The sequence below is a fragment of the Anguilla rostrata genome, chromosome 6 (genome assembly GCF_018555375.3).
Source record: "Anguilla rostrata isolate EN2019 chromosome 6, ASM1855537v3, whole genome shotgun sequence".
NCBI lineage: Eukaryota > Metazoa > Chordata > Actinopteri > Anguilliformes > Anguillidae > Anguilla > Anguilla rostrata.
Window position 1 is genome coordinate 52,739,569 of NC_057938.1, and position 16,602 is coordinate 52,756,170.

Genomic DNA, 16,602 nt, shown 5'->3' on the forward strand with positions numbered 1-16,602 from the left:
CCCCCCAGCGCTAGCAGCAGCCCGACTTGCTCTCCGCCGCCACCGCGTCCCGGTCCAGTTTGATCTTGTCCCCGTTGCTCTCCTCGTACGGCAGGCCCTTGTCGTTAAGGAGGATGTTCTCCACCAGGAAGCGGGCCGCCTCGTCCACGTTGATGTTCTCCTGGGACGGGGGAAGAACGCACGCGCAGAGTCAGCCTCCAGGAGGAGTGCACAGGCCCCCTATACCTACTCGCCCTGGTCCCCGGGGGTTTGGGGTTTGGGGGGTCGGTTCCATTTCAGTTAGGCAAGAACCACCCCGACAATGTTCCGTGGGGACTTTTCAATTAGTGAATTTGTGACATCACAGCAACACAGACATTTTGGTGGTTTTCCTAACCAGCTTCAGATGGTGTTTTAAGTAACAGATGATGGCCGTCAGATTTGACTGGTTTCCTCAATGGAATGTGTATTAGAGAAAATGTAAAAATTGCGAGTCTCTGACTTATATCTCGGACTGGAATATTTTCAAAAAAAAATTTGAGTCTGTGTTTTTTGACATAAAAGTCCAGACTAGGCTCTGGGGCTCTGGGGTTTGGTTGGGTTGGGTTGGGGGGGGTGGGGTGGGGTGGGGAGTTAAAGCCTGTTTTATGAGCACCTGTGGGCGCTTGGTCACAGGACGTCTCCTGCGAGAGAAACTCAGGACACACTGCTGTTCAGCCTCCAGGCAGCTGAGCACTGAGGCCGGGGGTTTCACAGGGAAAGCACTGGCAGTTCTTAAAAAAAAAAAAAAACTCAGCGCCTTTGTTCTCACGCCGACGAACAATCGATGCCGCGGCCGAGGACGCAAACGCAAAAACCAGAAATGAAAAAAAAAAAACCAGAAGTAAACTTCCGTCACTGTGTATTTACGAACAGCTGCGTTTCGTTTCTATGGGGACCCGTTAAAAAAAAAAAAACAGAGCCATTCTTGACGATAAGTCAATAATAGACAATGAGGAGGGCAGTCGAAGAGGAGCGAGTGAGGAATCCAGCCCAGGCAGTCCTGTGCCCCTTCCTGGCACCAGAGACAGACGGAGTTCCCCGCCATTTCAAACAGGGAGCAGGGATTAAACAGCTGTGGGCCCCGCTACAGCCCTTGGTCCCAGTCTCACCCTCACCAGTCAACGGGAGTTTCACAGAGGGGTTTTTAACCAGTCTGTACCCAGAGGAGGCAACGCCCAGCTTTACAGTAATGGGGGGGGGGGCCCATTTGGTATAGTCTTTGACCCACATAGTAACCCCACCCCCCCCCCCCGCCCCGCCCCGCCAGCACTCTCAGTCTGTCACCCTCTCTGATTTCATTCTGAATAAAGCGGGAAAACAACATAAGCAGAGCCGACTGCTCCCTCTCCTTTAAATAATAAATGAGTAAAGTAATAAAACGCAGCAGCAGGACATGCACAATCTGACGCTCGGAGAATGTGCCGCATTACACCTCTTTGGTTTCCAACCAGCCGGGCCCTGGAGCTCTGTGTGGGGGAGGGTGGGGGGGGGGCGGAGCTTAGGGCCTCTCCGTGACCTTAAGTCCGCTCAGCTGAGCAGGAAACCGCTGTTGCCTGCCTGGTGGCCGTTTCCGTTGGTCATGTGACATCACCCCCCCCCCCCCCACCACCAGGTCTTTCACAACCTCATCGAAATGTGGTCTACGGCGTTCTTCCTCTTCCGCGGTTTCCATGGTGACGCAACGCGGCGGAACCAGGACGGGGGGCCCTTTCGCAAGCCGCATGACTCGGGGGGGGGGGGAGATCAAGCGAACCGCGCCCGGCCGCGTCGTCCTGCGTCTGACCGCATCGTCCCGCGTCGACCGCATGTCCACATAAGCGGGGGCGAGCGATTCTGCCCCTCCCAGGGAGGGACGGGGTTAAAGGCGCCGAGGATGACTGTGCAAGCGAGCGCGGTTAAGGCACGGAAAGGGATTTACACATTTCACGCGTGCCCCGTCCTATCCCGCCCCACCCCGTCCTACCCGCCCCGCCCCGCCCGCCTCGCCCCGTCCCATCACGTCCCGTCCGCCCCTCTGCCCCTCTCCATTCAGTGGCCCCCGCAGTTCACCGGGGGGGGGAGGGGAAGCACTGAATGTTAAAAACAACGGGGATTCGATTTCCTGAACGCCACCGGCAAGCAGCTCGTTTTTCTGTCTCTGTTTGGGCGGAGTCCCGTATGTTCCTCCGCAGTTTAGAGGGGAGAGGCAGGAGGGGGAGATGAGCCGGCCGGGGGGCTGGGAGTGCGCCACGATTTTGGGCTGAGAGAGGAAGAGAGAAAGACTCCTCTGGCTCTGCCGACTGAAGGGCGGTAAATCTTTGGGTTAAGAAGACGCACTACACGCCGGGAGAGAGGGGGACGGGGGGGCGACGGCGAGGAAGACCGATCGTACGCCTGCTCGTGTGCGCGTGTGCCGCGATGCAGATGACGTCCCGGTATCACGTGACCCGTTGCCGCGGTGTGGGGGGGGTGGGGTTTGTTAGACCACATTGACTGGGGGCACGTGCCCCAATAAAATTTTTCGCAGTCAGAACAATGCTCCGGGCTGGGAGGAAGAACGTCATGGGGAAAAAAAGGGTCATGTGATCATGTGACACAACCGCTTTCCTCCTCAAGTAATCAGGCTGCTGAACAAGAATCCAAGCAGTTATCAGATCAGGAAGTAGGATCATATTCCATCAGAGGGACATACTGAGGGGATATTTAAAAAAAAAGGTCTATATTCCATAACTACAACCTGAATGCTAAACACTCGTTTTGTAAAGCTAGGAGGAAAAAGATAAATACGAGCACATTTGTATGGTTATACGTTAAAAGTAACGGGGTATGAAACCGCAAAGCAGCCCAGATAAGATGAACGTCTCTACTGCAGAGGCAGGGTGAAAGGAAAGTGGAGGCCTCGTTTGGTGGCGAAAGTCGCACTTAAAGCCTAAATCAATCTTAAGACATGTCTCTTAAAGTCCTGGGCTTAAAGAGATAAGGCAGCTGTGTAAGGAGACGGTGGTGTGAAGCAAGTTAAAAAGATCTCATCCTAAACTAAGATATACGCCGGAGAGCAGGGCAGGGGGGCTGCCATTTTTTGGATTTTGGGCCCCATGAGAAGAGCTCAAATTGGGCCCCACCACCCACAGGTCATCCTGTTCCTGCACAATTACAGCACAATTTTTTGAGGTCCCCTTGTCAAGCCAGGGCCCCTGAAATCATCTGCCACCACAACTACAGACACCACTCTTGTGTTTACTGACAACTACTAGGTGCTTTGTCCGCTTGAAACATTACAGGCATTTAGCAGACACTCTTATCCAGAGCGACTTAGACAACATTTTACACAGCGTTTACACTGCAATCCGTTTATACAGCTGGATATATACTGAAGCAATATGAAGGTTAAGCACCTTGCTCAAGGGTACAACGGCAGTGTCCTACCAGGGAATCGAACCGGCGACCTTCTGGTTACAGGACCGAGCTCCTTAACCCGCTATACCACACCGCCGCCCCACGTATGTTTTCGCTGCTGCTCAGCTCGCGTGTGTTTGCGGAAGCGCTCGCACCAGGATGCCAGAGCGTCTGCCGCGTCCGACTGCGCGGAAGTCTGCTGCCGTCCGTCGATGCACTCGAGGAGGGCCCCGGTGACTCAGTCTGCGAGGGAATCTGCCGACGGCACCGCGACCGCATCGGAATCTGGCGACTACAGGCTGGGTTAAAATCAACCGGGTCTGGCCGCGTTCAATTTTTGGCAACTTAAGAATGCGATGAATCTGGTCGCAGGAGAAACATTTTGATTACAATTTTCCAATTAATTTTTTTTTTTTTTTCCAAATCACTAATTCAAATTTTTTTTCCAAAGATACAATTAACATGATGGTAAAGGAACTCTGCTTGTAACCTTAAAGGTTGCAGGTTTGATTCCCAGGTAGAACACTGCCTTTGTAACCTTAAGCAAGGTACTTCACCTGAACTGAATCAGTATATATCCAGCTGTGTAAATGAATACTATGTAAAAAAAAATAGATAGGAAAAAAATCTAAAAAGCTCACTCTGGATAAGAACATCTGGCAGTAATATAATGTAATGCAAGCACACCACAAGGAGAAGCAGCCATTTCAATAAAGTGAAATAAAATGCTAGGCCAGGGGAAGGGAAACCTATCTTCAGAAGAAGGAAAGGCCATTTCACAGCTTTGTGCAGACAGATATCGCCGTTGAACGTTCACATTTCTGGTCCTTAAACCTTCGAAACCTCCACCGTCTCAGCTGAGAGACTCATCATTTCAAGTGGTCTGACAGCCGGCCATATTGGACACGTCGACCGGCTCGGAACTCAACCGTTGCTAAGGTAATGGGTAAAAGAAAAATGGCAAAAAAAAATACCTAAGAAAAGCAATTATTCACCAAAGGGAAGGGATGCGCAGGGGCACAGGGGAACCTACGGACTACACGTGCGAACCGTGACACTTTTGTCCTGCCTCATGACAGTTCAAGGTCACCTGACCCAGTTTCCCTCAGAGCAGACACTCCCATCATGCACCTCTTCTGGGAAATCGGCATTATGGTGCGAGATACATTTCAACGCGCTCTTCAAAGAGAGGCACAAGAACAAAAAAAAGCCACAGCGATGACCCATAGGTATCAATATCTTTAGTCAGCACCCCACCACAAAAGACACCAACTTGTCCCCCACGGCATCACTTTTCCCAACAGTACAAAACATGACTACAACGTATTGTGGAGAACCTGAAGTTCACATGTCGCTGATCCAATCGGATGCTTTGCAACAGAACACTGTCTCCTCATCACACAGTACACACAGTCCGTTTTGCTTTGAGAGTCTGATAAGAATCAGACTTCTGTGTACTGCCCTACAGTACTATGCTAACGGCGCTATCGAACGTCATAACCACCCGTACTGAGGGCACTGTGAAAGCATGGAATTAGCCTTAATGCCACAAAGAATTTCAGCTATTTCAAAAATGCACTCTTAATACAGGCAATTCACGTCTCTCCTTACACGGTTTTCTTCTCTCTCTCGCTCTGAGCTGATTAAGTGTTCACATTAAGTCTGGGCATTTTCTTGCAAGTTTGTGAGTACCAGGTTTTGAAATGGGGGAAAAAAAACCCGTTAATGCACCGCATTGTAAAAATTAAGGAGCAGGCAAATTCAGCCAATCATGTATCTACAAACTACAGAGAGAACATCCAGCACTGCACCAAGCCTGGTCCTGAATACTCCACGGGTCTCTGCCTCTACTACACGACCTGGTAAACTAACTGACAAACATCTGTGCAAAATAATAATTACATTAAAAATATTTCCCACTTTCCTGTAGCGAATATCCATCTTAGCCCCCCTGTTCTGCCGATAGACCCCCCCCACCCCCATTCTCACCTTGGCGGAGGTATCAAACCAGCCCAGGAAGCCGGCCTCTTTGCAGAAGGTGTCCATGAGGGCGGCGCTGTTGCCGGCCTCCTTCTTCTGGTCGCACTTGTTGGCCAGCAGGACGGAGGGGATGGGGCTGCCGTTGGCCAGCTTCACCTTGCTGTCCAGGTCGTGCTTCCACTTGGACACCGCCTCGAAGGTGGAGCCGCGCGTCACGTCGAAGACCACGAACGCGCCCACCGCCTCCTTGTAGTACACCCGGGTCATGTTGCCGAACCGCTCCTGACCTTGAGAACGTGCACGGGGAGGAAAACGTGGTGCGTTACACACCCTGCAAAAAGTGTAAAACTGGCACAGGAACAAGGACTTTGGAGCTCTCTGAGTTTCAGGTGGACAAGTCCTTTTGCGATTCTCATCTCCTCTCTCAGACTCCACTATGGACACAGCGCACCCTTGTCAAGTTACCCTTCTATACACACATTTCACTTTTTTAAACAATTATTTTAAGGCGTCTCTTTTTAACGATAAATATTTTTATCTTGCCTTTCACAGTTACGTTCATCTTCATACCATGTCTATATCTGTCCAGACCGTGGCCTTTTGACTGCGTCTGCTGCTCCGTGTCCTTCTAATGAAAGAGCATTTGGACGCGCTGCATGAAAATTGCCGCATAGATCGCTAGTACCAAGCTTCTCACAGCGTGTCCTTGCTCTTACACTACCGAATCTCTCCAGGACTAGAGAAAGAAGACCGACACGGAAGCAGCGTCATTTCTGCTTCTAACCGTTCAATCAAATCAACTCAAGCACTTGAGTCTGAAATTCAGATCTTTTAATTGAGGGCAAACGGGAGGCTCTACGTCCACAGCCGACGCTCCTCGTTAGCACGTTAGCTTTTTACAGCGCCCTTCAGCGTCAGATGCCCGACCGCCGCCGTTCATCACAGACGCTCTCAGCGTTCAGTCTGATTAGAAGACGTTCACGTCGGCGAGGAAACAATTAAGGATTTTTTTTTTTAACTCTGAATAACATGAATCATCGCCATGGTTGTACTGATTAGAAAGTGCTCATTCCATTTGCAGACAAGGCACTGCGTGTTCGTCCTTCATGTACTTGACTTTCATAACTATTACAAAATAGATCACATGCACTTAGCAGACACTCTATTCTAGCGCCAACTCACAGAACTTCCTGCACTTTTACGTAGTACCCATTCATACAGCTGGATATATACTAAAGTAATTTGGGTTAAGTACCTTGCACAAGGGCACAACGGCAGTGTCCTAACCCAGGATTCAAACCTGCAACATTTAGGCCACAAATCCAGTTCCCTACCCATTATACTGCAGTGCAGCCATTACATTTACATTACACTGATATAACCATTATGTTTCACCTTGCTGTGCAGAAGGATTGTTGTGTGAAGAGTCTATGAAACACCTCATTTGTTTTAGCCCGCCCTCACCTACTCTAACATCGGCCCTTTGCCCCACTTTCAGAAAGAGAACATTTCTGTTCTGCTCAACGTGGAACTCATTTCCTTCAGACTCCGGGGGCAAGTGGGACAACAATGAGCCGCGCACGTGAACAAAGAGCCGAAATTAAACAACATATTTAATTGACGGCGCCGATTTGTATTGCTTCTCTGAGACCGGCTATGTCACAGATTCCCCCCCATGCTGTATGGCTAAGCCGTGGGTCTTTGAGTGCCTCTATTGCATTTCAATAATTACTGCACACCGGAGACGCCAGATGTTCACATAAAACGTAATGCGCCGCAGACGCACAGGGACAGCAACCAATGCAGTCTGTGCTTAAAACGGCACTGCAATGACCTTTAGTCCTTTTATTTCCCAGCGGCCTCCTGTCTTGAGGAGTTTTTGCGGTACACAAAGAGGAAAATTCAGATTGAACCTCGCAACCCCCATCAAACAGCGATTACCACGACAGGGAAACTGTGCTGTTTGTGGCGAGAGGGAACGAAACACCAGAACTATCCAAGTTCTGACCTCGCTGCGTTTGACCTGTAGTTTTCAGAAACTACACAAGACAAGATCCTTCCTGGCAGTCGAAATTGGAACTTTTCGCTCTCTCTCTGTTCATGGTCAACTGGGTATACAGCATGCACTGAAATCCCTTTTATTTATTTATTTGCTTTTTTTTAATACTTGTTGAGTGACAGCTTTGCTTTCACCACACACCAAAGGGAAACACTCCGTGCATCTCTGGTGCAAAAGCTAAAAACCAAGTGCGAGACAGCCTCCAGTGTTTTCTTCTATTTACAGAAATTCTGAGTGACGCCTGACACAAAATGCTGATAGTCACAGTGACAGCTGTCACTTAGATCCCCCCCACCCAGTTACACACCCGCCCCCGACCCCCTACCCCCTACCCCCAAGTATGTGGACTTAAGATATAACAATAAACATATTTCACAGCAATGTATACTGCATTATCGAAGTGGCAATAGTTGTTGTAATTTGCCCATATATTGTTAAGTGTGTCATTGCATGGATAATTCATGTATTTTATTTTACGATATTGCACTAATTTCTGTGAGCGCATGACTTTCATGGACCATATTAATTCTGGAGGCTGTTCTTAGGGCCTGATTCAGCGATACTATTTTGGGAGTTTAAACCACGCCTAATATTGTTGCCCTGACAGCAAGAAGGTTCCAGAACACTCCAGGCATTCCAAACCTTTGATCTTGGCCACACTTGCCCCGAGGGTTCGAGAAGGATGATCTGAATACAACTCCACCTTAATTTGACAAGTTTATGAAAAAGAACTATGACATGTCTCAAAGTTTTCCAGCCCAGTGTCACATTATATGAAAAATGTAGTCAGACAAAGCCATATTTCATCAGAGGCCACTCTGCAGCTGTAATCGAAAAGATCAGTTTCCTTTTTAAATTGTCCATTTAAACAAACAGGATAAAAAGTGATTTAGTAAAGGTACAGCACAGCGTTAACACCTCGACATTATACAGGATGACTCGTAGTAGCTCCATAAATTATTCAGTTTCGTTTTCGTTTTGTAGATATTGTTCACAGAAAAATGACTTCCAGGCAATTTATTCAAATTCCATCAGTGGGAAGGACAAAAGCTTCTCATGACACCGATTGAGCTGGCTCAGTGCTTCTGAGCTCCATCTTAAAACCTGTACTCTTGCCTGGGGATTTTTTTTTTTTTTTTTTGCATCAGTTTTCAAAACGAACATTTTCTTCATCGTAGCTCAGTTGCCGCTTTCCTCCCGCTCTGGTTGCATTATTGATGTTTAAGTGTCAAATGCAGCTACTAAAAAAGACAAGAACAGCAGCACTAACAGAAGGATTCACTCTCGCGAACGCTCCACAGCCCCACCGGCAACACAGCGCGAGCCTCGTACATTCAAATTGACAGCGCTCCGATTGCCTTCCCCTTGAAGCGCACATTAATTCGCCCTTTACCGCAGTGATTTAGCGGAGCCGCTCGCAACCAGGTGGCCCACAAATTCTCTCACCCATCACCGCCAAAAGCCCTCGGAGCACGGCCTAGATTGCGTACGAAGCAGCCGGCCTGAATAGGAGAGGGAGAGATGCATGCACGTGCATCCAGATGTGGGTGGAGACACGTCATATTTCCGGTGGGGGGACGTTAACGCTCACTGGGTTTTTAACAATGAACTGTTTTTTTTTTTAAAGAAGCTTTCATTAAAAAATTATGAGAAATGCACAACGATACTTTTATGCCCATGTTGTGGGAACGCCTTTTTATTATTGGGAATTCCCAAATTCCCCAAATGCAACACAAACACGCATATTTACTTTTTTGTACAAAAGAATAGAAAAAGAACACTGACCTAGTAGACTGAACATGACTCAACCACATTCTGCCATTCTGGTCCAATTTTATTTTTTATGTTCCTGCCATAATTCTGCTTTGTTCTGTAATGCAATCTGTCAAGTGCATCGAATGTACTTTTGTATTACTTAACATTTGATTTATGTAACACTCTTGTTTTCGGGAGAGATCCATGTCAGGTGTATTCGTCAGCTCTGAACATAAGTCACTCTCCATAATATATAATGATTACAATAATGACGTCACCTTAGTCAGACACCTAACCAAATTCCAAGCGCAAGCATTGCTCCTGTCGTCTCGCCTCCGCCCATCACGGACGCAACGGATTGTTTTTTTTTTTTTTTTGTCCCCTCCGTACAGATGCGAGTAAGTATTTCTGCGGCCTGGAGCCCGGCTCCAAATGGGAGAGGTTACGGTTAGACTAAACTCCGCCCCTTTTGGAGCTCGGCCACTCCCCCTTTGGAGCTGCTCCAGGCATTCCCTACACAGACACGTGCCGCCCGAGCGAAAAAAAGACCTTCCTTTTATTCGGACGACGACTAGCTACGCGTCACCCGCCCACATTCTGCGGAGCCGGACTCCGAATGGCGGACGGAATTAAATCTGAGAGCGACGTCCGGGCTCTTCTCTCCGCCGTCTTATAGCGGTACCTCACCGTACCGTGAAATTGAGCCAGAATTTAGCCCAGGGTTAATTCACTTTCGGATCTGAATGGAGAGGACACCGTGCGCCAAGCGACGCTTGGGCTCAGCTCCAGAGAGGGAAAAAGTAGCTGAAGAGACATTTTGGAGAGACAGGCGCACAGCTCAATAGCCGAGAGAAAAAAATGTCAAGATGTAACAGGACTGGAGCATCTTGTAATTTTTCTGCACTAAAGTCTTAGGTTCTTTGTGTCTGTCTGGTGCACATTCATTCATTCCTTTTTTTCACTGGAATGGGGGAGATTTAGAGGCCAGTCGTGTCAAATGCTGACACAGAAATTGTCTTCGTTTTCAAATATACATCGGCCGTCGCACAGAAACAGGAGAAATTCATTCAGCATAATTAAAAAGAAAACGTCAAAACCCCCCGTATACCAGCAGCAAAAACTAAAACTTGCTGTGTGCACATCTCTTGTGGTGCCTCTCCAAGGATGTGTAAATGAAGAGGCACAAACATGAGGGGGGGGGGGGGGGGTTTTGAGAGTGGGGGCTGGGGGGACTTTTCACTCCTTTTTCCATAATATGGGCCCATCTGCTCAATTCAATCCAAACACTGTGCCAGGTGCCGATAAGTAAAGTCAAAAGGCTATACTGTCAGCATTGCTTGTTTCACATTTTGGGGTACAGCGGGGCCACCCTTGCTTTTACAAACAGCTCTTTCAGTCGAGTGCTTGGGCCCTCTCCCTTCTTCCCTGTAAAATGTCAGGTTAAGAAGTGCCTGCTGTCAAATCACATTGCAATCAGAGGTGTTAACCAAACCCTCCAGACCGCCACTTTGGGTAGTAGCCCTGACAACCATCAAAATTCAAACCAAAACCAAAACCACAGTTATGAAAGTGTGAACATTTCCACTCATGAGTGGCTTTGGGACACCATGTTAATTCAGTCTGATTCAGCAGGGAGGTGTAATGGTTAAGGAACTGGCCTTGTAACCGAAAGGCTGCAAGTTCACCCAGCGAGGACACCGCCATCGTACCCTTCAGCAAGGTACACTATATGACCAAAAGTATCTGGACACCCCTTGGTCTGGGGCTGTTTTTCATGGTTTGGGCTAGGCCACTTAGTTCCAGTGAATGGAAATCTTAATGCTACAGCATACAATCACAGCGACAATGCTCCTGGGCACACAGCAAGATCCATACAGAAAAGCCAACCGCAAGCCAGTCCTAATCGCCCAATCAGTGCCCGACCTCACTAATGCTCTTCTGGCTGAATGGAAGCAAATCCCTGCAGCAATGCTCCAACATCTACAGCCTTCCCAGCAGAGTGAAGGTTGTTACAGCAGCAAAGGGTGGACCAACTCCATATTAATGCCCATCATTTTGGAAGAGATGTTGGATGTCAGGTGTCCACACACTTTTGGCCATGTAGTGTACTTAACCTGCATTGCTTCAGTACATGTCAAGCTGTATAAATAGATACTATGTAAAATTGCAAAAATAAATCTGCCTAATGGAATCATTTATTTGAGAGGAACTCTAGCACAAGACTACAGCCACACCTGCATTTCCGCCACAGTCAGGGCGGATTGGTTACCATGACGTGACAGACAGCGGCTGCTTAGCAACGGAGCAAAGGTACGCAGGACAATGCAGTCATCTGTTTACACCATCTGAGCATGATTAGCTCTAACATTCGAGATGTTCGGCGGACAGATGAGAGTCATGTGGCTCGGCAGCCAGTGAATTAATGTCATGCTAAGGCCAAACTAGTGAAAACTTAAACATCGCAAGAGATGTCAATCACAATGTCCTACACAACGCAGGGGGAAAAACAACCTTCAGTCGCAGATACAAATTTAGATCCTGTGGGTGAGATCTTTGTTGCTAAATTTTTCTCTGTTCTTTCTTGACCACCTTTGGCTGCCTTGTTGCTATGTCACTTACTTGCACATTTAAAAACTACAAAAGTTTTGACAGAGGGAAACAGATCACAAATTAATCCAGGATTTATTTTTTTTAATTTTTTTTTCCAGCAAATAAACCATAACACTGCATCATGTGCATATTTCACCTGCTAGAGCAGGGTTCTCTTCAGGTTTAAAACCCTGCTTGTCTTTCTGGTGAAGACGTGCTGGTGATGAAATTGGCATTTCCCTGTACCTGTCAGCCGGCCCTGGAGAACGCTGGCATGGGTTACACACTCTGTGAAAAGTTACCGGATACCTGATGCCAATCAGAAACGCACTGGACCCTGAGACACTTTACGGACCAAAAAAGTAGGGTCAAATTAAGTAGAACCTAAAGATTGACCCACTCGTTGCCTTGCATTTTAAACCCTCTAAGGCACAAGATCACAAACTGTGTGATTAGAATGCTATTACTGTAACTGAACATTCTAATGCTGATGTAACAATTCCCCAATCCCCAATTGGTCGAAATGTTGAGTGTGCGTCCAATGGAAGGCGGGTAGCATTAGCGCCACCGCTGGACTTTTTCAGAAAAAAACCTTCTCAGCCATTAAAGGTTCAGCATTTGAGCACGAGAGCTGCTGAGGAGTTTAAGAATTTGACCAGCCCTGGATTTGCATGTTGCCGGGCTACAAAGGGAGCAACTAAGTCTTCTGTTCATTGCAGTTCAGCAGCCCCCCGCACCCCTACCCCCCGCCCCCATCGTCCATCCATTCGTCAGTCTGTCCATCTATTTGTCAGTTCGTCCATCTATCTGTCAGTCCCGCGTTTCAGACTACTGCGAGACCACTTCACACACACACACACACACACAACTACCCTGACGCTGTCGTGATTACACGTCCTGTCACCAGCTTGTAAGACACAGCGTTTGTGAAAATAGACCTGGGGGTGGTTTTTTTTTTTTTAAATAAATAAATAAAAAGGAGATGAAAATCACATTAAGTCCTCCGCACACACACTCATATAACGGCAACCACACGTCAACAGCTAACGCCGAGGACACCCCGCCAAGGTGACGGCACGTGTCACGCTTCCAGGCAGCCTCGCTAAGACTTGTTTGAGATCAAATCTTTATCGGGAAAAAAATCCCCAGCACCTTCTTTTTTTTCTCTTTTTCTTTTTTTTTTCTTATACGGCCTTAATCAAGATATTATCTGTGGGTGGGTTTCCATGGAAACTGTCCAAGACAGAGCAAGTAGCTGAACCGTCAGCTGCGCTGCAGCGTTCGTTCGTTTGCGTGCCGGCGACCAATCAGGAGAGGCGATCTGCGCACAGCCGCGTTTGCACACGGGACGAGATTTTACTCCCGTTTTTAATATTTACGGAATTATCTGCACCGCGGTGCTTTGACTCAGCCCGAGCCGTTAAGAGCAGGCCAGCTAATCCGCCACCGTTTGCGTGACCCCCCCCCCCCCCCCCCCCGTTTAAATTCGGTTCCGTGCCTCGAGCCGGAACGATGCTCGATGGCGCAAGGAGAGGTTTGTGAAACGGGATTTGAACCTGCAACCCCCCAAGGTCAAATTCCTGAGCAATATCCATTAACCGCCCAATCCAATACCCCCTCTTTTAAAAAAAAAGGGGGGAGAAGTGTGTGTGTGTGTGTGTGTGTGGGGGGGGGGGGGGGTAAGTAATTCCCTTGTTTGAAATGCCCTCCCCCACTTCCACCTCCACTATAAGAGAACCAGTGAGATAGCATTCCTTCAAGGCGTATAAATCCTTGGCACGAGGCGCTGGCTTACAACCCTGCTGTAATCATCTCATCCTGCTCAGACATGGGCCAATGAAACATTGCTGTTTCCAGTCAGAAGGGAGGAGGCCATGACTTTCAGCAAACACACATAAGCAAGGCCCGAATGACTCTGTCAGCCAGTTCACAACTGTCGTCATTACGAGACAGAAGACAAACCAAGAAAGAAAAAAGCAGCTCTCTCCGTTGCCATGAAGATAAAGACAAATCACCCCCCCCCCCCCATCTTATTTAACCCTCTGAGGTGTTAGATCACACACATGTGATTAGAATGTTCTTATCTGAACGTTCTAATGCTGATGTAACAATCACTCCCAGTTAGTAAAAGCAACAGAGTTCTAGAGCACCGACACAGAATTTTGAAATAAATAAATAAACCTCTTCAAAAGGGTCCCACGGGCTGAACAGTATGCCATGTCCACTCTCACAAAAAGCCTGCATGTGCATCGCTGAGTGGAAACTGCAGTTGCGTTTCCCCCCGCACACCGTAGCTCATACGATCAGACAGACTGATATACGGACTCGACAGCCTTTCCCCGCTCGCTACCGTTACCTGTCCTTTGCCTCGGCTCAGAAGTACTGGCAGCTGTGACTGCAGTAATTTGCACGTTTGCTGTTGCTGCACCACAGGGAAAGCGCGACTTTGCCGCCCTGCGACTTTCCCTCAGATCCACTGCTGTGACGCAGGATGCTAGCCGTGGCCTGCGTTCGATCTTGACAGTTTAAACCCTACACGCTGTCACTTTTCTAAAAACCGTTCCCTCTGTCCCCCTGGTTGAGCTGGTACATCAACACATTGGCTCCGCTCGAAAGACCCAGAACAAACGCAAAAGTTCCTTATCAGTTAATAAATATGGGAAGTTGTATTCTTCTTCATCCTGAGTGTGGGTTGTACGGGGACATGTTAGAGCAGATACAAAAATAAATAAGCAAATAAATAAATCTTTTTGAGTTCAGTCAGACCGGCAGGCCTTTGTTTGCTGTTACTAGATGACTGTCTGAATAAAAACACGCTGCTTCCTGTCGCTAGATCTCACTGAATTTGGCTGTATTCGTTACTGTCACATCTCCGTTTGCACTCCAATTCAAAAAAGTTTTCACTCGGTCTTCTTTCCTCTAAATTTGCGCCACTGGTTTCACAGCTATCTTGGAATACTGCTACGCACGGGACACAAAGACAAAATACTGAATGCGCCCATTCACGAAAAACCTTTTGGCATGTTGCCACACACGAACCTCAGTAGAACTATGCGGACAGTACAGGCCTACAGCATTCAAAAAAATTGATCAGATCACCTCTTTAAAATGCACATTAGTGGATAACAAGTAGCGTCCTGTTAAAACATTAGTTTAAGTTCTACATAACGTGTCAGATCACCTCGCTGCGTAGCCTAATAATAATCTTAATAACACTACGGCATTTATATTTCATAAAGCACGCTGATGAAGGTAACGTCGGCGCAAATGTTCACAATTCACAAATGATATAAGACTCGATCAAACCAAACCACGCGGTAATGACAAGGAGCAATCTCGTTATCGAAACATGGGACACAAGTCGTACAGTGTGTGTGTCATTGCTTCTTTCGTTCTCTCGCACTACCCACATCTCGGCTGTCTGTGAGAGCGAGAGAAAGAAAAGACCAACCGCGACGCCTTACAGCTCCTCGAGATACACACAGTGTCTGCGCGATTGCCTACCACGGAGGCCCACGAGGACACACCTAAATCACTCGGCAAGTGCTCAGTGAGACGACGGCAGACGACAGTATTTACGAGTCCCTTTCGCTACGCGTCATACCGCCGACTGCACTTGGAGCAGATTAGAGTCGGAATGGCAAGCATGATGTAGCCTATTGTACTCTGAGTAGCTGTAAACCAGCCCTCTTGTTTCGTGTGCAGCATTATCGCGCGGTGAGGCGGGCAGGCTTGTAAAGAGGCGATGCGGGTTTGGTCTGTTAACTTCCCCAAGTTCCCCTTCAAAAACTTTCTACCGAATTCCAGCAACCATCTCTCGACCTGTCGCGAAAACAAACAGGAGGAACCAAAAAAAATCCCCAGTGCTCCACCACACATGACACGCGTTTAGTGTTTGAACACAACAACAAAAGTGATTGTTGGATGTTGAATGTGATTTCACACATAGGCACGCAGGGTTTCCTTTCTATAGCCGCGGGATTATAAATCATAGATTATGTGACCTATATTTCACTCGACTGACATGTCACACGAATTGACAAGGAACATGTTCGTAATAAATTGGCTTACCTGCATCCAAGCGTTCAACTAAAACTGGAAATAAAACCACGTAAAAGCACAGATGTGATTTGCATTAACAATTATCAGAGTATTGTTGCTACTACTGACGGGGGATTTCTGCAAGGAGTTGTTCTCAGCGCAAATTGCTGTGTATCAAGCGCCAGTCCAGTGTTGCTTTCGTTCACCACACAGCTACACCATTATTGGAAAAAACACGAGAAAACTTTATTAGGAAAGGCCCGTGGCTTCTTGGCATTTTATTTAGAGGCTACGCTTTAGTGGATCGTCGAATCGTACACGTTTCTTACCTGCTATATCCCACAGTTGTAATCTCACCAACGTCTTGCTGTCCCAGTTGATCACCTTCAAAGCGAAATCAACACCAATCGTCGCTCGGTAATGTTGGGAAAATAACTGGTGCACATACCGCTTAATAATGCTTGTCTTCCCCACACCTAATTCTCCAATCACCAGAACTTTAAATAAATACTCTTTACATTCCGATATCGAGCCCCCGGCCATGTTAAAAACCCCTCTCTGCGACAGCAAAAAAAAAAAAAAAAAAGTTTAGCTGTTTCCTTTGAACTTGTACAAGACGGGAAGGCAGCTGAAAATGTGCTTCCCTCTTGTTCAGAAACAACGCAGCACAATTGCAGGCACTTCGTCCCCTCTCGTCTCCTTACTCAACACAACCACCTGACAAGTCACAGGACCCGGAACTCGTCGAGTCAAAGCTAAACCTTCTTGCCTTCTCGGCGTCG

General features: G+C 47.7%; 1 protein-coding gene across 1 annotated transcript; it reads right to left on the bottom strand.

Moving 5' to 3' along the window:
• rab32a (RAB32a, member RAS oncogene family) lies at window positions 1-16,602 on the bottom strand. Its single transcript, XM_064340503.1, has 3 exons — window positions 16,150-16,602; window positions 5,386-5,663; window positions 1-160 (listed from the first exon to the last, which is right to left on the bottom strand). Exons 1-3 carry the CDS (start codon window positions 16,361-16,363, stop codon window positions 11-13), a joined length of 642 nt encoding a protein of 213 aa, XP_064196573.1. The 5' UTR covers window positions 16,364-16,602; the 3' UTR covers window positions 1-10.

Coding starts and splice junctions, on each gene's coding strand:
- rab32a (XM_064340503.1), bottom strand. CDS start 16,363: ATGGCCGGGGGCTCGATATCGGAATGTAAAGAGTATTTATTTAAAGTT. Junction 5,664..16,149: donor ACAACTGTGGGATATAGCAG/GTAAGAAACGTG, acceptor CACGTTCTCAAG/GTCAGGAGCGGTTCGGCAAC. Junction 161..5,385: donor GGTTTGATACCTCCGCCAAG/GTGAGAATGGGG, acceptor CCCCCGTCCCAG/GAGAACATCAACGTGGACGA.